This window comes from Leptopilina heterotoma, unplaced genomic scaffold, assembly GCF_015476425.1.
Source record: "Leptopilina heterotoma isolate Lh14 unplaced genomic scaffold, ASM1547642v1 Lhet_260, whole genome shotgun sequence".
Taxonomy (NCBI): Eukaryota; Metazoa; Arthropoda; class Insecta; order Hymenoptera; family Figitidae; genus Leptopilina; species Leptopilina heterotoma.
This window is the reverse complement of record NW_025110970.1, coordinates 420538-441587: the sequence shown is the minus strand read 5'-3', so window position 1 is coordinate 441587 and position 21050 is coordinate 420538. Positions and strand designations below refer to the sequence as shown.

The window sequence follows — 21050 nt, the reverse complement described above, 5'->3', positions numbered from 1 at the left end:
GGACTTAGAAAACTTGCCGCCCTAAGTCATTATAATGATGCGCCCTTCTTAAGGTATTAGTCGCGCTCTGTCCATACAGGCACACTAAAAAAAAGTTTTACTTTCAGCCTGTTTTCGAGGCTGAATTTAAGGTGTAAACGGAGTCAGCCCCATTAAACAAGGACAGACTTATGTGAAATACATGGGCTGAATTTAAGGTGTAAACGGAGTCAGACTTTTTTTTTCCTGTGGGTATAAAATTTTTGGAAGGTACAGGTCACTTTTGCTTACAGCGCCTCGTCTTCGTACTTATGAAATTTGATCGCGGCAACGTCGCACAACTTGGATACTGAGTGCTGCTGAGTGCTACCGGTTTTTAGTTGCGAGTAATTTTGCAAAAAAGTGTGCAATAAAGTGAAAATCAAAGATGTCGAATCAATTGAGGTATAAAGGGAGATTTATAAAAAAAAAGTTTTTGTAAAAAAATTACAAAGTGTAATCGATATGAGAAATGGAAAAAAGCCTTTTCAGCAGTTGAAAGAAACTAATAATCTCAACGATGATAATTGCAATATTGAAAAAATATGCTCTGGAAGACGAATTGTTGAGCTTAATGTTTTAGCTGAAAATTTGAAATGCAAAAATTGCAAAAAAATACTAGGACTTCAAAATGTTAAAAATGAAAAACGTGTTGGACTCAGAAGTGTTTTGACAGTTACATGCAAAAATTGTTTAACAGACACACTTGTTTCAACCGGCAAAATGCATACCACAAAAGAATCGTCTGTTCATTCTGATGTAAATACTAAAGCAGTTTTAGGTATAATTTAAATTTTTTTTTTATGTTATTTTTTAAGTTAAAAAAAATATATATAATATTATTACTAAAAATTCGAAAATAGGTTGCGTGAGTGCTGGAATTGGAAGTGCAGCGTTGAATAGAGTAATAGCTAGTTTAAATATTCCGACAATTTCCACCGATTTATTCAAAAGGTATGAACGAGAAATAGGTCCAGCTGTAGAACAAGTAGCCACACTGAAAAAAATTCTTAGTAGATTTGACTACTTTTTAACTACTTTCCTTAGTTCAATAAGTCCCCAAAGATAATTTTGAACTTACATTAATTATCAGATATGTAGTTGAATGAAGTGATAATACAGTTGCATTAACTACTTTTCTTAGTTAAATAGGAACCAATGACAGTTTTGCAGTAGAATTAACTGCTGATATGTAGTTAAAGTTACTAAGATAACTCAGTAATAAAGACAACTACTGAAAATGGTAAAATAAAATTATTTATAATTTATTATAAATATTATCGAGTTGTATTTTTTTATATTTCCCCCTACCCACTTTTGTTTACCTATACCTTATTTATTTAATGTCTATATACCTAACGGAGAAAAATCTCTAAACGTCGGGAGTTGAACGCTCTACCCTAACATTCGTAAACCGATAACCTAACCACCTAACCACGCTCGCCCGCTACGATGAGTTGCTTAATACTTAAAGGCATTCCTGACACAGTTCAACTGATAACTGTAGTTGATAACTGATAACTGTAGTTAATTTTACTACTTAAAGTAGTTGCATTTACAACTTTTCACAGTTGATAATCTTCTATAAAAACCTATAACATAAATTACATGGAAAATAATTCAACTCCTAGAAGAAGTAAAAACTACTACAAAATTAGTCTATCGAACTACTTTAAGTAGTAGAATCTACTACTTTCTGTAGTCATTTCTGTAACATACCTGCAGTTACAAAGTTAACTATAAAATTACATTAATTTAATTAATAATTTTTAACAACATAAAACAGTTAAAATAAGTATCAAAAGTAGCCAGACTAACTAAAAAAGTAGTTCGTTTTATTACTTTTTACTCTACTAAGGGGATGTAGTTGAAAATGTCTCATGTATTTTTTTCAGTGCAAGGAAAGTTGCAAGCAAGCTGCTAAAGAAGAACGTGATTTAGTTTTAAAAAATCTTCATAAATTATGCAAAGAACTGTAAGATTTTTTTAATTTTTTTTACATAAAAAAATGTTTTTAAATTTGTAATTTATATTTGTACAAAGTAATCGTAAAATGTTTTTGGAAATTTATGTATTATTTTACTGACAAAGCCTAAGTACTTATTTGACATAAATATTGGTGACTAATGAAGGCAATTGTCTATTGTAAATATACCAATCGAATTTACAGAGTACAAAATGATTGATTTCAAAGATAATATTCAAATATATGCATATTTTTTAATATTATTTATATAAATAAATATGTAAATATATATATGCATATTATTAAATATAAATATTTGATAAATATTTTTTTATGAATGCAGTTACAGTTCATAATATTTTCATAAAAAGCTAAAATATTTTTTTAATTTATTTTTATTTATTTTTGTTTATTTTTTATATTTTTCTTTCAGGCCAGCAGAAATTGTTAATGAAATTTACCCTTTTATGAATATTATGATGGAAAATGAGTCTTCAGAAAAAATAAAAGATACTGCATTTGTTGCTGAAGCAGAAAATTTTGATTTTGCACTTGAAAACGTAGTAAATATAATTGTTTCCTACGATATGGGTTGGAGCAAACGTGGTAATGGAAAAAGTTACGATAGTTTGAATGGTTACGGAAGTGTAATAGGATTTTTGTCAGGCACAGTATTAGACTTTGGAACACGTAATCGAAAATGTAAATTTTGCGATTTAGGACGATTAAAAGATAGTCATAATTGCAGAAAAAATTTCGAAGGGACCGCTAAAGCAATGGAAGCTGATCTAGGATCCTCACTGATAAATAAGAGCAAAATTTTAAAAGACGTTGGAGTGGAAGTTCGAGTTCTTATCGGCGATGAGGACAGCTCTACTATTGCTACTGTACGTAAGGATTCTGATAAAGTCATTTTTAAACTTGCTGACCAAAATCATTTACGAAAGCATTTTGTTAATGATTTATTTAAATTACAAGCAGAATGCAAGGAATTAAAAAAAAAGGAGTAATTCCGCATTTAAAAAAATGCTTTTGTTTTGCTATATATTGCTATTGCTCAAAATAAAGGTCAACCGAAAAAACTATCGGAAACATTGATAAAAATACCGGAACATATTTTTGGTGAACACAATGATTGCGGAAATTGGTGTTCTCAAAAATCAAATGAAAAAATAAAAGCAAATAAAATATTATTGACGGACTTACAGCTGCGCGATAAATTAAGAATTATTTTTACTAAATATGCAAATAATGCAGAGAAATTTTCTATAGCAGCTTCAAGTCAGGGAAACGAAAGTTTAAATAATATTATGGCCAATAAGGCTCCAAAAAATAGATGTTATAGTCTCAGCGAATCTGCTGACTATCGATATGCGAGTGCTATCTGTAGCAAAAATATTGGAGAAACCCATTTGACGATGATAAATGAAAAATTAAAACTATCACCTGGTACGCACACAATGTCATTTGCTGCAAGGAAAGAGAAACAAGCAGTTATAAGAAGAAGAAAAGCAAATCTTTACTCGACTAAAGCACGAAGGAGTATTCTAAAAATGGATAGAGAAAATTTACGTAAAAAGAAGGAAAGAAATGAAGGCATAATGTACAAACCAAACTGTGGTTTTGATTTGCAAACCCTAAAGCAGAATCAAGAACAAAAAAAATGTTTAAATTCTTTGAAAGTTTTAAAAAGCGTGATTTCTTATAATATATTAAAAAAAATTGCAGTTGCGAAAATATATTTTGAAACATTATTAACAGCAAGTAAAAAAGATGATGGTTTAGTTAAACTATTAACACAACTGGATTCTGAAAAAAAGCCTAGAGTGACAAAACACAAAAAAATTATTCAAAAACTTATTTCGTTTTTTCAAAAATATTAAAAAAAATTTACATATATGAAATATATGTAAATAATTACATTCTTGATTTTAATTAAAACTATAATATATATAATAATACTATTGGGTTTAAAAATGTTTATTGCTTTATAAAAAATGTATACGTAATTTATTTAAAAAAAAATTCTTTATAATTGTTTAAACTTTTCAAAGATATGACAGATAAATAATAATATATAAGAATGTTTAAACGTTTAAATAATATAAAAATAACTAATATAAATATTTAAAATTTTAAATATTAGACTGACTAATAATAAAATCACTAAAGTGAATGTTTTTTTAAACATATTCAAGTATTAATTATCAAAAACGAATTTAAAATTCTTTATGAATAATATATGATTAATATTTATGATAAGTGTATATTATAAATTGTTTTATAAATTAAGGAATAAATTACATTAAATACAAAACATTGCTTATTTTTACATGCTGAAATATAACCTATAATAATTTTATGCTTTTAAGTCTGAATATACTTAAAACTGTAATAATAAAATTATTTAAAGAAGTTATAATTATTTAATACTTATTTAAAAAAATTTCTGAAAAAGTTATAAAAAATTATCCAGTTTTTGGATTGTTTCTGTGAGACAGGTTTACTGTGAGTATATGTACGCATGATTTTGAATTTTATATACATTCGCGCGCTGCGCTGTTGCCAAGTGTACGATTTTGTATCTGGAAGTTCATATAATTCAATTTTTTTTAAACTTTCTGTCAATATATTTATAGTTTGGTGCGGTCAAAAAATTTTATTTTTTTTGTATGCATTTGTTTCTTCTGATTAAATACTTCGGTAGTTTTATTTCAAAATCTGACGATTAGATATCATAAAAATAATTATTAAACACATTCAATACATGCATTGGGTGCTCTCTCCATGCAAAATGTATGAACTTTGAATTCATTTTTTGAAAGTTTGGAACGGTCAAAATTAATGAAATTGGTCTCATTCTGTAGATAAATACTTCAGGAATAAGTATGCAAAATTTGAAAAAAATCTGACGAAAACCATTTTACGCGACTAATACCTTAAGGCGAAGATTTTCATTTATATTAATGAATATTTGTAATGAAATAAATCAACATTTTAATTAATGTTTAAATGGTTTTTATTTATAAATTTATATATATATGTATATAAAATTTTTTATGTTTTATCTTTAATAAAATTGTAGTTACTTCCAGTTTAAAAGTTGTTTACATTAATTTTTTCTTTGATTTCATATTGGCAAAGTCGTCTATAATATCATTGTAATCAATTGCCTTTATTAGCTCTGATTCGATTGACAAAAGAGCTTAACTTTTTTTTGCTACAAAGAAGATCAATGCTCACAAAAGAGATACGTGTCATTCTATCCTACAAATATTTGAATTAAGAGTGTTCGATGGTCTCTGAAATTTGTAGGTTATGTGCAACCTACACTTGTCGCCCTACAAAAACGGGTCAATGGTTCGGAATCAGATTTGACAAAAAGTGCTTGTGTACAGAGAAAAACTCGTTCGAAAATGATTGTTTACCAATTTCACGTCATTTAAACCAGGCAGTGCCGTATTTGTTGATTGATAACTGTTTGTCGAACATAAGCTAGAAATTTAAGAGATTATTGAACACCGTTAAGGAAACCTTATTTCAAATGTTAGGTTAGGTGTCCATCATTTTTAAATCTCTTATTTATATAATTAATGTGGTAAAAACAATATTTGATTTCTCAAAACTTGACAGATAGAAGAGGAAATGGCTTTTACAACGAGGCTGACACCAGGTGAAGTATAGTTCGACGCCTCCCGTTCATATAATGCTTATAGAAAAACGAATGCAATATCATTCTTATTCATCCTTTAATGAAAGAGAATTCTTATTAAAGCGTCCCTGCAATAAAAAGCTTATTAAAAAATCCTCTGTGAATATCAGCCAATCACAATCCAAATTTGAAAAATTTACTGCGCTTGCGCAGTATTCATGCATTTTGATGAATGTAAAAAAATTTTAAATTAGCGCGGGCACTTTAACCAACACAGGACCACAAAATTTTTTTAAAGAAAGTATTGACCGGACTATGTTTTTTTATATGTTTTTTGGGTCAATTCAAATCCGAACTAAGTTTTCTGCCATCACGTCAAGTTTCTTCACAAATTAATAAAATTCGAAAAAAACTGACTGTAAACAAGATTTAAATAAAAATAAGCAGAAGATTCTATTAAAAAACAACTTTAAAACACTGAAAAAATATTATTTAATGTTAAACAATCAAAGAAGCTTGTAAATATTCAAAATTTAAGATGGCGGATCCAATATGGCGTCAATTTTTTTAAAATTCACCCAATTCGTCTGAATCTTGTTACTCGGGGGTTTTTGGGGTTGCTAAATACGAATTTCACCTTAGTTTTCAAAAATTCAAAATGGCGGATCCAATATGGCTGACCAATTTTTAAAAAAATTATTGGATTTACCTGAAACGTTATACTCGGGGGTTTTTGGGGTCGCTGAATACGAATTTCACCTTAGTTTTCAAAAATTCAAAATCTGATAAATTTTTAAATAATTCGTTACCCATATTGGATCCGCTATTTTGGATTTTTTAAAACTAAGGTGAAATTCGTATTCAGGGACCCCAAAAACCCCCAGGTAACAAGTTTCGAATAAATCTGATAAATTTTTTAAAAATACGTCAGCCATATTGGATCCGACATTTTGAATTTTGAAAAACTAAGGTGAAATTCGTATTCAGCGACCTCAAGAACCCCCGAGTAACAAATTTTAAGTAAATCTGATACATTTTAAAAAAATTCGACAGCCATATTGGATCCGCCATTTTGAAGAAACTTGACGTGATAGCGCAAAACTGAGTTCGGATTCGAATTCAGCGACCCAAAAGACATATATAAAACATGGTCCGGTCAATACTTTCTTTTAAAAAAATTTTGTGGTCCTGTGCAATGAGGGGAGTTTTCTTTCTATTGAATTCTCCTTAATGATTCGTAGATAACATTATGTAGTTTTATACAGACGTGACACATACACAAACCTTGTCGCAATACACTAGACACATATTAAATCTAAAACCTATCCTAGCCTGACCTTTAAAAATCGTACGCATTTTTCGCAAATACATATGATAGTCCTCTTTTAGCTGGCCTTATATTTTAAAGGCCAGACATATTTCTGCACCTGCGAGAAACCAAGTTATTTAAGAAATGTAAGAATATTTTGTATAAAAATCACTATTTATTAAAACTGAATATATTGGAAATTATTTTTTTTATTGTGGGACAATTTTCAACTGAACATAAATAATTTTTATTTAATTTAAAAATTGTAAATAAAGTATTTTTATTGCAAAAAATTGTAACTATTAAAATATTATTACAAATCTTTATTTTCAATTAATACTAACAATAGGGGAAAGGTGTAAGAGATGATCCCCCTAAGGGAAAAAACCTATTCCCAGGCGGAAATTTCCAACCGGCGCGGATCCTAGTCCGTACTGACGCCGGTGTAACTGTACTGGCTCGGAACCGCCTGCCAACCGAATGTGAACGGGCATTCTACCGAATAGTGACTAGGCCAGGAGCGCGCTGGCAACCGGCTCGGAACTGGCATTCTACCGCCCGCTGACCGGCCGGGAGAAGCCGTTCCGTGTATAATTCAACCGGCTGGGACCTGGCACTCTACCGACCGTGGATTTTTCATTTAATAGCCAGCCGAGCGCTGGCATTCTACCGACTGACAACCGGATCGGATCCAAATGATAATTTCAACAAATATCAATAAAAAAAATAATAATTAATTGCAAAAGATAAATACTGATGACAATTCATTGACAGTTCACTTTACACATTTTTTTTATTTTTTTATACACTTAAACGCAATTTTTTATTACATAGACATTTGAAAAATCCTAACGCTTGGGGGTACGGAACCTACGCCTAACCGAATATTTACGCACCGAAATCTCGCACGCTAACCACTATGCTACGCTCGCATGGGACTCTCAAATCTTAAATACTCTCAAGTGTCACAAGCTGAAATAAAACTTGTCGAATAACTACGCGTCAATGCTACAGCTATATTTTTATTATTATTTAATATATTAAATAATTGTATCTCAATATAATAATATTGAACATAATAATATTAATAATTTTAATTAATATCACAATAATAATAAATTTATTATTATTGAGATATTATTAATTAACATTAATATTATTGAGAATTAATAATAAATTATTAACATGAATATTAATATTTATTAATATTAATAATTTATTATTAATTCTCAATAATATTAATTAATAATATCTCAATAATAATAAATTTATATTAATAGTATAAATTTATTTATAATAATTATAAACTATAAGTGCACAACAAATTTTTTTAATTGCTTAATTTTGAAAAAACTCTTAATAAATAATTACTCAATATTTTGATTAAATTCATTTATTAATTAATCATTATTTTCTAAAATAATGCAATTAATTATTGTAATAATTATTTAGTTATGACACATTTATTGAAAATAAATTTATAATGTGACAATAAATGACGACATCCGCAGTCGGATCCGGCCCAGCACCGAGCCAGTACAGACTAAACGTATTCGTCATTCTTCCGACGCCGCAGAAGAATAAGATCCGCCGGCGGAAGAAATCCAGTACCGAGCCGGTACTGACAATAGTGGGAAGACGGTTCCGACAGTCGGAGCATAATCTGTACCGCGCCGGTTGCTTTTTCAGATCCGAATCGGTACAGACCGTCGGTACTTGCGGTCTGTACGGGCGCGGATCCCAGCCGGTTGTAAATTCCGACATTCGTCCGACTTTTCCGCCTGGGTTATTCAAAGAAAAATCAACATATTCGAGTTTTTTTTTGTACGCACTACTAGATAATTAATCTATCTAACTTTTCTGATTTGAAATATTTGCAGCTAATTAATATTAAATATGCTTTATTTAGGTTATAAATTCCTTTGAACACTCACCAAGATTCATTTTTCAATTTTATAATTACGAGGCATTGTCTACAACAAGAAAATTAATAAAATAGATGTAGATGTCAACTTTTTGTTTTAGATAAGTTAGTTTTCATAATAAAATCATATAAGAAGCGAGAAAAATTAAATTTTTTATTAATACTAGAAAATTCACTTTGAGGTGAGACGAAATACATGGGAATTAGGGGGGATCATCTTGTACACCCATTGAGGGATCATCTTGCCCCAAATGCCACTATTTTGTAATTTGTTCGTAACTTAACCTACGAGCTCTGTTATTCCATAATACCAATCAGAACACTTAGTTGAAGAGATACTGAAGCCGTGAGTACAAGAAACATGGAATTTCAGCTACTACAACAAAAGTTATCTAAGCCCAAAGTTAAGCTTTCCTTAGATCAAAAGTATGAAATTTTTATTTTTTCCAATAGAATTTTTTTAATGACGCGGATTACCGTACATTCCCCCGAATCTATTTCCCCGAATGGACATTTCGCGTGTTGTCATAACAGTTTGACTGATTCATAGATATGTCATTGGCAACGTATTACCGTATTTGCCTAAAAGGTAGCGCTAATAGGCTCTCCAAAATTCAAAAGGATCATCTTGCCCCAGGGGATCATCTCGTACACCTTTCCCCTAATAATAATTTAAAAATAATAATTTATAATAATTATGTATAATAATAATAATTATTATGATTTATTCATTTTATTATTATTATTCTGACTTTATATACATTATGCATTTAAAATCTCACCGCAAGAGTTTTTAAAAGAATTCTACCAACCGAAATAAAAGTTTGATCTTTAACCTAACCTCAAAAACAATGTGATGTTACCCAGTAAAAAAAAACTAATTCAAATGAATTGAAACGAATTAACATTTTTGGTAGGCTCCAATTCGTATTTGTCACAAAACGGGATTCACTCAAGCTCTTTGTATATTCAATTGAATTTAATTCAATATGTACCAATTTGTCCAAACGAATTCGCATTCGAAAGAAATGGCCAAGGAATGCATTGAATTCGTGCTAACGAATTGAAAAAAATTAAAGGCTCAAAACTTGTCCAGTGAATTGGTACGGATAGAAGGTTCGGAAGTTCAATACAGTTTCACGAATTCAGGAAAATTGCATCATGGCTCCAATTCGTATTTGTCACAAAGCGGGATTCACTCAAGCTCTTTGTGAATTCTTTTTAATTCATTTCAATTAGTTTTCGTTTACTGGGTAGTTACACAGGTTACACATTACACAACTTGAAAATAATATTTTTCAATGATTTATTCATACTCATTTATTGTGCTTTGATGAATATTATTTAAAACTTCATGTATGTAAAAATAGTCTTCTTAAAATATAAAAGCACAATTTACACTGTTTACAAAGAACGAAAGTACTCGGAAACTGTCGGGATCACTCGGAGCGATTCGGAGAAGATTTAATACGATGCCGTATGAAAAATTAAGTCATTCCTTTACAATATTTGCTAATATGTGTTATACTATTTCTGCTTGATATAGAATCATATTAAATTTTCAAACATTCTTTTCAAATTATAGTATTTTTTATACTTATAAATGAAATAATTTTCTCAATATCTTATATATATATAACCTGTTAAATTCAATTTTATAATAATATTTCACATAACACTACTAATTTTCAAAATGGACTATACTAATTTTCACACGGAGAAAATTTATTCCTGAAATTTTACTGAATTTAGTTCGGTAAAACTGGGACAAAGTGTCAAAACAGTAATTTTTCAAGAACTAGACTGTAAAAGAAATTGCATTGGAAAATAATGTAAAAATCATAAAGCTCACGATACATGTATTAGCGCTTCACTTACAGTTCGGTAAAACGTAAGCCAAGTGCTCGCTACATTCATATTTATTGAAAGTTCGGTAAAACGTAAGATAAAGTCTTCCGTAAAACTGACGAGTTGCAATTTATTGAATAGTTCGGTAAAACGTAAGATAAAGTCTTCGGTAAAACTGACGAGTTGCAATTTACTGAAAGTTCGGTAAAACTTGAAGAACAAAAATAAAAAATAATGTTACTTCAGTAGATCTATATTAATACTGCCGTAACTCTCAATTTACCTACTTTAATCACTACCTAAACCCCCTACAATTGTTGACGAACAAATACTAATTGATACACCTGCCTACAGTACATTCTAAACGCATACACTAATACACACATCGCACGCTTTACATTAATGCTTCAGAAAGTTTCAACTGTCCTTATATATTAATCTCAATTTTATTTCACCGCTTGTGAGAAAGATTCAAATTAATAAACTATCGTTGTACAAAATTAAAAATTATTTATATTAATGAATCATTTCTAACTATATTCAAGGTCAATTTATGAAATATTTTTAAATTATGTTTTTACTATTATAAAGAAAAATGTTTAAATTTGTATTTAATGGAATAAAACAATAATTTATAAAAATCCTTATTATTTTCAAATTTTTGTGTTTAAAATTAAAAATATACATATTAATAGTGCAAGTTGGAAATTATTAAATTAATTAATAGAAAATTAATCTTTCTGAAATATTAAATAATAATTGTGAGGTATTATAAAGCGAAAAGGAAATAAGCAAGTAAGCAAATAAAGAATAAAGTAAGCAAGAAGGAAATAAGCAAGTAAGAAAGTAAGCAAATAAGAAAGTAAGTAATCAAGAAGGAAATAAGCAAGGAGGAAATAAGCAAGTAAGCAAAGTAAGCAAGAAAGAAATAAGCAAGTAAGCAAAGTAAGCAAGAAGGAAATAAGAAAGTAAGCAAGTAAGCATATAAGGAAGTAAGTAAGCAGAAAGGAAACAAGCAAGTAAGCAAGAAGGAAATTAGGAAGTAAGCAAATAAGTAGGTAAGCAAGTAAGCAAGAAAGAAATAAGCAAGTAAGCAAAGTAAGCAAGAAGGAAAGTAAGCTAGTAAGCAAGCAAGTTATTTCCTTTTTGCTTACTTGCTTACCTACTTATTTACTTACTTACATACTTACTTATATGTTTAATTGCTTATTTATTTATTTCCTTTTTGCTTACTTACTTATGTTTATTTGCTTACTTACTTACTATTATTCATATTTAATTAAAATGAATAAATTATATGTTAAAAAAATAAGTATGTTATTGCCATTTTATATTTTCTTTTTACTTGATTTAAAAGCATTTATTACATATTTGGCAATTAATAAGTGTTTAAAATAATTAATTAATTGAATTTTAATTTAAATAATAATGAAAGGATTATTAATTAAGTCTAAATAAGTTGGAAAAATCAACTATTAGTGTGAAAGTCTTTCATTTGACTGCGGGACACTTGAAATAAAGTATTTCAATCCAGAAAATTAAAACTTTAGGCAAGTCAAGGAAGTTTTCCCGAACTATTCCTGAAAACTAACACTTTAAGCAAGTCAAGAAAGTTTTACCGAACTATTCCTGAAACGTTAGTGCCCATCAAGGAGGTATTTATTTAATTTACATTAAACGTTCAGTTTCAATTTTTTTTCAACTTTTACAGTACTAGTTCTTAAGGAATAAAGATATCACATTAGATTTTAAATATTGTTACCGAAAAAATAATATAAAAATTATTAAAAATTACGATTATGCTACTATATCCCAAGTTTATTAAAAAATTCGGTAAAATGTAAGGAACAAATTTTCTCCGTGCAGTATTGTGTTGTCAAAAACTGTTATAGTCATATGATTAAATAATACAAAAACAGCATTTTCCCCTCTTTGACATAAAATATATTAAATTTTAAAACGAAAAGTCTTTCAGTGTATGAATTTTATGAAATATTTAGTTCAATGAAATTTTTAATTACAATTGCTTACAAAATAATTTTTATTACATAAGAGAGGTTATTTATTTAAAGCTTCTTATAAACAATAGATATCCACTGAAATTATCAGATAAATAATTGAGGGCGTGGAACGGATAACTGCCTGCAACGCATGGTCGAAAAGGACTATACCAGTCAGACAATAGTGAGCGCCTCAAGGCCTCTCATTGATATCTGACTGGTATAGTCCCTTTCAACCATACGTTGCAGGCAGTTATCCGTTCCACGCCCTCAATTGTAATTTAATATTAAAAGGAAGATTTAGGTTAAATTTATAGTTCTGTCCATGACAATTTTTTGAACACAATTTTGAATAAGACTTTTATTGCATGGAAAATACACTAAAAATTATCTTGCACCAAAAATTGAATGAGCATGATCTTGCATTCGTTTTTCAAAAAGCATTATTGTTTATGTTACTTTTTAAAAGAAAGCTAAGATATCAGAGTAACTTTTCCGAGAGATAAAAATTTTCTTAAAACAAAAATAGCCTAGAAAAACAACAAAGAATGAAAAGTTATCTATAACGCCCCGGTCTCCCCTATCTGAACAATTTTAATCCCCAACAAAGTTCCAGTGACACAGTAATTTGTTTAAATCATCATTAATTGTCTAAACAAGAGCGAAATTAATCGCAACATTATTAAATTCATTATTTGTTATCATTCGATTGTAGCAAGATATCTGGGTGAATTTAAGTCTTTTTTGCAATTTACAATTATAAAAACGTTTTAGCTGCGCAAAGGTTAAGAAGAGCGTTACATCGTCATTGCATCGAACATTTCTACTGCGGTGAATGTCACTCTGATGTTGCTTGTGTGTATTTACTAATTTTAATTATAGAAATTCCAAAACTTTCATTTTTAAAGAAATTTTCTATTCCCAACATCAAGACGAATCGATTGGTCTACCTATATACAATGTAGATTGTATTGGAAATTTAGAGAATAAATAAAAATTAAAATACTTTATAAAAGTTATATGTTTTCATAATTTAAAAATATTTTCTGTGTAGCACATGGTGCAGACAGGAATGGCTGCGCCCTATGGTGGTGGAGTGTTTCCTCCTCCTGTGAATGGAGTCACAGGGGTCGTGGGATCAGCTAGTGCTGCTGGAGATGTAAAACCGCCACCCCCAGTTCCTGTCAAAGAAGAGCCGAGCGGAGCATCACAACAACCAACACCTGGAGGACCACAAGTACCACCCCCCACTGGAGCACCACATACAGTCACACCTGGCCAACAAACTGCAACCAGTTTCAGTCCACCACCCTCAACTAATGGTGTTGACCAACAAGCAATTGTAAGTTTACTCTTTTTTATAAAAGTAGTTAAAATATTCGTAAAATGTCACTAAGAGAATCACTTTGTCAAAAGCCTCAATTCTAAACAATCACTATGGTCCATTACATTCAGAGCCGTATGAAGTTTTAAAGCATAGATTATAAATTATTTTTTTTATTTTTTTTAATGCACAATTTTTTAACTAAATACAAGTAATTAAGGAATAGAAACATAATTTTGTAAAATATTTTCCACTCAGGCACGCGGACTTTTGAGATATTTACACAATAGTTATTTATGAAACAAGTGCGTAAAATCGTTGATTATACGAGTGCCATACGAAATTTTTTGCAACACTACAACAACTAAACTTGCAGCAATATAACTGTAAGTTAAGGTGTACTGGGAGAACTGTTAAATAAAGTTTTCTAGAAACTAAAATAAAACAATGTGATTGTAAATTGTTGTTTAAAAGCTTAATTTCATTGTTTCTCATCAAACAGTCACAAGAATACGTAAAGTAACCATTTTACGCACTAAAAATCACTTTACACACTGTTAGCGGTGTGTAAAGTTACACTTTAAACAGTTTTCTGTGTGTAAAATTCAATTTTACAGGTTAGTATTGCAAAAACAGATTTTATGTGGGGGACTGTGCACCCTCAAAATTTAGAAAATAATACAGGGTAGCCACATGTCAGTAAAGTTACGAAAATGTCAAAGAAAAAAATATTTTGTTAGTAAAGTCAGGGAAATGTCGGGAAAAAAATTTTTTTTTTCGCCATAGACATGAAAAAGTGTTTTTTTGGGACCTGTTTTGGGCAAATAAAGTAGCACTTTTTCAAGCAGTTCTGGACAACTGCCGTAAAAAGACTTTTTTTGTAACACTAACCTGTAAAATTTAATTTTACATACAGAAAACTGTGTGTAAAGTACTTCTTTTTATAGCGGTGTGTAAAGTGTTACTTAACACGCCGCTAGCAGTGGGTAAAGTGAATTCCAGTGTGTAAAGTGATTTTTAGTGTGTAAAATGATTACTTTACGCATTCTTGTGACTGTTTGATGAGAAACCATGAAATAAAGCTTTTAAACAATAATTTACAATCACATTTTTTTATTTTAGCTTCTAGAAAACTTCATTTAATAGTTCCCCCACTACATCTAAACTTACAGTAATATTTGCAAAATTGCTGCAAGTATAAAAATTCGTATAAATAAGAATTCATTTTAATGGAAAGTACCATTAATTGAAATTGTGTTAAATGATAATTCTCATAAATAAAAATTCGAGTATTTATAAATCTGTTAATGTAAATATTCGGGTCAATTTAAAGTCGATTAAACAAACATTCGAAAAAAATGAAATTCTGCTAAAAAAAATTCTAATAAATGAAATTCAATCATTTAAAACTTCTAACTAATGATTTCTAGAGATTATTATTATTCATGCGTCCCGAATGATTGACATTGAATGGTTGAGAGATTGGGATTGAAAAATTGAAAGATTGAATGATTGAAAGATTGAATGCTTGAAAGATTGAAATGTTTGCTTTTTCATATTAATGGCGAAAAAAATAGCGTATGCGGCTCGCACGTACACTGAGAAAAATAGATATTAAGCCTTATTATCTAGATATTAATGATCAATATCTGTGACAGTGAACTATGTAAACTTCTTAGATGTTCAAATTTAATATCTAAGATATTGGAAAAAGACTTGTTCAAACATAACCTCACATTTACAGATTATACTTTTTAACATCTGAGATATTAATCCATGATTAAACCATAACATCTGGATGATATGCATTAGCATCTTTTCTTAATATCTAGTATATTAAGATTTTTAATATCCAATTTTCTCAGTGTAGCAATTTTTAGGTTCGGATGCTTTCAATACTCGCTGTCTGTGCGACTTCAGCTTGACTCCGACTCCCCTAGTAGAAAAATTTAGTAGCGCTAGCATGGTGCCCAGGGATGGGTACGTAACATACTTCATGTATGTTACCTGGGTTTGTTACTGTATGTTACCTAGTATGTTACGTCCTTACATTGTTACATCCATGTAATTTTCGAGAGTGGGGGGTTACATACGTATGTTACTTTATGTAACATACATGTAACATACGTAGAAAACCTCGAGTTTGTTACATTTACCCATCCCTGATGGTGCCACTCTTGCGTTCCATTGCGCTGTAGTGGCGCTGAAAGCATTTGAAACACTTTTGTAGTCTAGCGCCTTTCTCGCATTCTGATCGCAGTGCTGGAATGAACATAACCTCACCTGCCAAAACTTTATTTCGTGAATTAAAAAATGATTACTATGTCGTTTCTTTTGACGAATATAATTAAAAAAATGGTGTACATGTAAAAAACATTTACTAATTATCTGCCTACAATGAAATTTTAACATATTTGAAGAGTTAATACACGAAAACGGTAACCTTTTCTTAATCCCAAGCCTAATCAAAATTTTAATCATTATTTGCTGCACGGAAAAAATAAGTTCAGCAGATTTTACGAAACTAATTTCGCGTGGTTTGAGTTTTCACTTCGCTGTCTATCGTGAATTCTCGAACAGAGTTTCGTAAAATTCTATACGGGGTGTACCAAAAGTCGCGTTATAAATAGGTATGTTAAAGCTTGTCTCGTCGCGTCGGTATTAACTTGTCTGCTGTATAGAGATCAATATGTGGAAGGAAAAAGAGAACTGCTTTACCTGCCGGTAACATTTGGATAATTGTTTTCTTTTACGTATTTCACATTATTTTCATTGTTCCAAATTCGTAACATTTTTTATGTGATTTTGTAATCCAAACTTTTAATTATTATTAATTTCTTTTAATTTACATTTCAATAAATTTTATAGTTTATCATAATATTTACCGATGACAATATATATACATATAGGGTCAAACCATTACATATTTCGGGTTGCATACATTTGTATCAGAATGAAAAGAGCATAATGACTGTGTCGAATTCACAAACGTAGAATCTGTAACTTTACGAATTTATTTTTAGCGAATACAAAATTTAAGAAAATTATTTTCACGAATTAACATTGACATAATTTTTATTTTCACTAAACAATAATTGATATAATTTTAAAATAGTCGATTTCTTATTTAGTCGAAAGTTTAAAAATCCGAAATTTAATTAAACCTAATTTTATTTTGTCGAATGGTGGTTCAATATAATGTGAATATTAACAAAATTTATTATAGCCAAATTTATAACTAACCTAAATGTAACTGAACCGAAAAGTAATAGTACATATTCCTTATTCTATAGAAATTAAAAGTGTTCGAATTATCATTTAATCGAATATTTATTATATAGAATTAATTTTAATCGATATTTCGAAATCTCGAAATGCAAATTAATCTAAACTAATTTTTAAGGAAAATACAACTAAGCGAATTTCTAATTATCCGAAAGCTAATTTGGTAGAAAATTTTTGTGGGTGAATTTAATTTGAGCCAAAAAGCAAGTAGCCGCAACGTCATCTATTATAATCTTAAAGTGGCGGAAAAGCTATTTGTAAGAATGGTTAAATAGTCGAAACGCCATCTATTCGAATTGTCCAGTAGACGATTCGTAATTTAGTCGAATGGAAAAAACGTCGAATGGACAAAACGTCGAATTTTGAAAACATCGAATTGTCAATTCGTCGAATTCTCAAAACATCGAATTGTCAATACGTCGAATGATAAAAACGTCGAATGCTAAAAACATCGAATCGTCAAAAGTTCGACAAAATTTGATTGATCTAAGTAAAGATTTCTTTGTTTTAAGTTAATGTTTACTTAGATCAAACAAATTTTTTCGAACTTTTGACGATTCGACGTTTTTATCATTCGACGTTTTAAACATTGGACGTACACTGGAGCTTCACTTATTTTCACTAAGTCGAAACAAACTGAAAGGCAAAGTCGCACTTATTTTCACTCTGAAATGTAACATTCGAGTTGATTTGATTGGTGGATTATTTAACAACAACCAATGAGAACGCACGGAGAACCTTTTAACTGAAAATAAGAGAGACTGGAAATGGTGAAAATAAGTGCGACAACAAATAAGTGAGACTGAAAATAAGTGAAGCTCCAGTGTATTGACAATTCGATGTTTTGAGAATTCGACGAATTGACAATTCGATGTTTTCAAAATTCGACGTTTTGTCCATTCGACGTTTTTTCCATTCGACTAAATTACGAATCGTCTACTGGACAATTCGAATAGATGGCGTTTCGACTATTTAACCATTCTTACAAATAGCTTTTCCGCCACTTTAAGATTATAATAGATGACGTTGCGGCTACTTGCTTTTTGGCTCAAATTAAATTCACCCACAAAAATTTTCTACCAAATTAGCTTTCGGATAATTAGAAATTCGCTTAGTTGTATTTTCCTTAAAAATTAGTTTAGATTAATTTGCATTTCGAGATTTCGAAATATCGATTAAAATTAATTCTATATAATAAATATTCGATTAAATGATAATTCGAACACTTTTAATTTCTATAGAATAAGGAATATGTACTATTACTTTTCGGTTCAGTTACATTTAGGTTAGTTATAAATTTGGCTATAATAAATTTTGTTAATATTCACATTATATTGAACCACCATTAGACAAAATAAAATTAGGTTTAATTAAATTTCGGATTTTTAAACTTTCGACTAAATAAGAAATCGACTGTTTTAAAATTATATCAATTATTGTTTAGTGAAAATAAAAATTATGTCAATGTTAATTCGTGAAAATAATTTTCTTAAATTTTGTATTCGATAAAAATAAATTCGTAAAGTTACAGATTCTACGTTTGTGAATTCGACATAATAGTCATTAAGGCGCTCGCACAGCTCTACTGCCTGCCTGCCTGCCTGCAGGTCGTCATGGTAACACATAAGAGTAAGAGAGTCAGAAAATTCAAATTAAATGTTTTTTCTCCCTTACTCTCATTGCGCCTGCCTGTGCAGGCAGGCAGGCAGTAGAGGTGAGAGAGCGCCTTTATGCTCTTTTCATTCTGATACAAATGTATGCAACCCCATATTTCAAATAAAGTCGTTGCGGCCTAATTTTTAAAAAAATTGATACTTTTAGAAATGAATCTGTATGATCTCTGAAGAACGAAATGAAAAGAATTATATTAAAATATTTATTATTTTTCTTAAAATATGAGTGTAAAGTGGAGAAGGTGCGAAAAATGGCACTTTTTTAGCAATTAGAAAATATTTTAAAAAGTATTGAAAAATTCTTAAAAGTGCAAAAAAATTTATTGATTCATGTTTAAAATTAGTTGATTAATTATTTTTTAATAATAAAACTAGTAAAAATATAAAAATAATAGATAAAATATCTTTTTAAAGTTGATCCGCCAAATAACCTAATTTTGACGTTTTTATCAATTAATAAAATTACGAGAAGGTGGAATTATTAAATTAAATAAAAACTCACCCAATAAAGAGTATTTTTGATGAACTTTCAGGATTTCTTATCACTTTTTTAATTTTTCCTTTGAATATACAAGAAATATTGAGTTGAAAGTACGCGATTTCTGAATTGTTGCGTACTTTACAACTTAATAACTCCGTTAAAGAAAAATAAAAAAATTTGGCATTTTCACAACTTCTAAATCACAACGAAATCTATACACTTACAAATTTTCGTTTTGGTCCCGGATCTAATTTAAAAAATATAAAGGTTTAAAAATTGTACACCTTTTCAAGTTAAAACTATTTACTTTATTAAAATTGAAGTTGGTTTCTTATTGTTAATCGCACGTTCCGATCATAGTGTTTAAATTAAAAACCAACTTCAATTTTAAGAAAATAAATAGTTTTAACCTGAAAAAGTGTGCAATGTTTAAACCTTTATATTTTTTAAATTAGTCCCGGGACCAAAACGAAAATTTTTGAGTGTATAGATTTCGTTGTTATTTAGAAGTTGTGAAAGTGCCAAATTTTTTTATTTTTCTTTAACAGAGTTATTAAGTTGTAAAGTACGCAACAATTCATAAATCGCGTACTTTCAACTCAATATATATTGTACACGGAAAGAAATCTGTTGCTATTATTGCTTGCAGAATCTTTACAAATTTTATTAGTCACTGCTGAATAGAATTTTAGCTTGAGGTTATAATAATTTATATACGAAATCATCTATTTAATGTAATGGAGAGTTCGATGCAATAAAAACAAAAAGCAGCTGCTAATTTTGCACGAAATCTTTATTATAAATATAAAGAGAACGTGCTATAAAAGTATTAGATTCTTCTTATAAGAATCGCTCGAACTCCGACTGATTTTCAGGCGGACTTTATACAACACAATCTTACTTGCGTATACACTGAAAAAAAAAGTTCATTGAATCAAGTAAATGCATTTTCTTGACCTGATTTATTTGAAACAAACCCATATTTTCTTATTGGAAGAAATTTATTTTCTTGTGTCAAGTAATTTTGAGCATTGATCAAAGTTATTGAAATAAGAAAATATGGGTTTGACATAAGTAAATATCTTACTGTTTCAAACGAACTGTTTTACATGCGCCAAGTCTCGAAAAAGTATTGAATCAAGAATATCATGTTCTCACGTCAAGTAATTTACCTTGAGTCATTTGGTATCTTGAGTCAAATAATTTTTTTATTTCCTTTAAAGCAACTATTTATTTTATCCAACACCCATAGTCTTGAGCCAAGAAAATGGGAAGATTAATACAAGTTAATAATTGTTTCAACTCAATTAAAAATTATTTTGTTTCAAAGAAATATTAATTAATCTAAGCATTTCTTTTACTTGAAGCATTTCTATATTCTCATGTTTCAAAATCATTAATTTCTTGCGAGAATGTTATATTTTCTGGAATGAAATATTTTATTTATTCAATTCAATTAAGTGTAAGATCTTGAATTAAATCATTCTTTTGTTTCCTTTAAAAAAGTTTTTACTTAATTCAACGCTCATATAATCCTGATTCAAGAAAATACGAAGGTTAATGTAAGTAA

The 21050-nt window shown here is 29.3% G+C and overlaps 1 protein-coding gene across 7 annotated transcripts in view; it reads left to right on the top strand.

The window, feature by feature from the left end:
* LOC122503420 (RNA binding protein fox-1 homolog 2) overlaps nt 1–21050 on the top strand; it is a 411323-nt gene that overhangs the window by 144290 nt on the left and 245983 nt on the right. For all 7 annotated transcript variants that reach the window (XM_043613948.1, XM_043613951.1, XM_043613952.1 and 4 more), the window contains one exon: nt 13772–14059. In XM_043613948.1, coding sequence (XP_043469883.1) covers nt 13775–14059 — 285 coding nt within the window. In that variant the 5' untranslated portion in view covers nt 13772–13774. The remainder of the gene's footprint in view (nt 1–13771; nt 14060–21050) is intronic.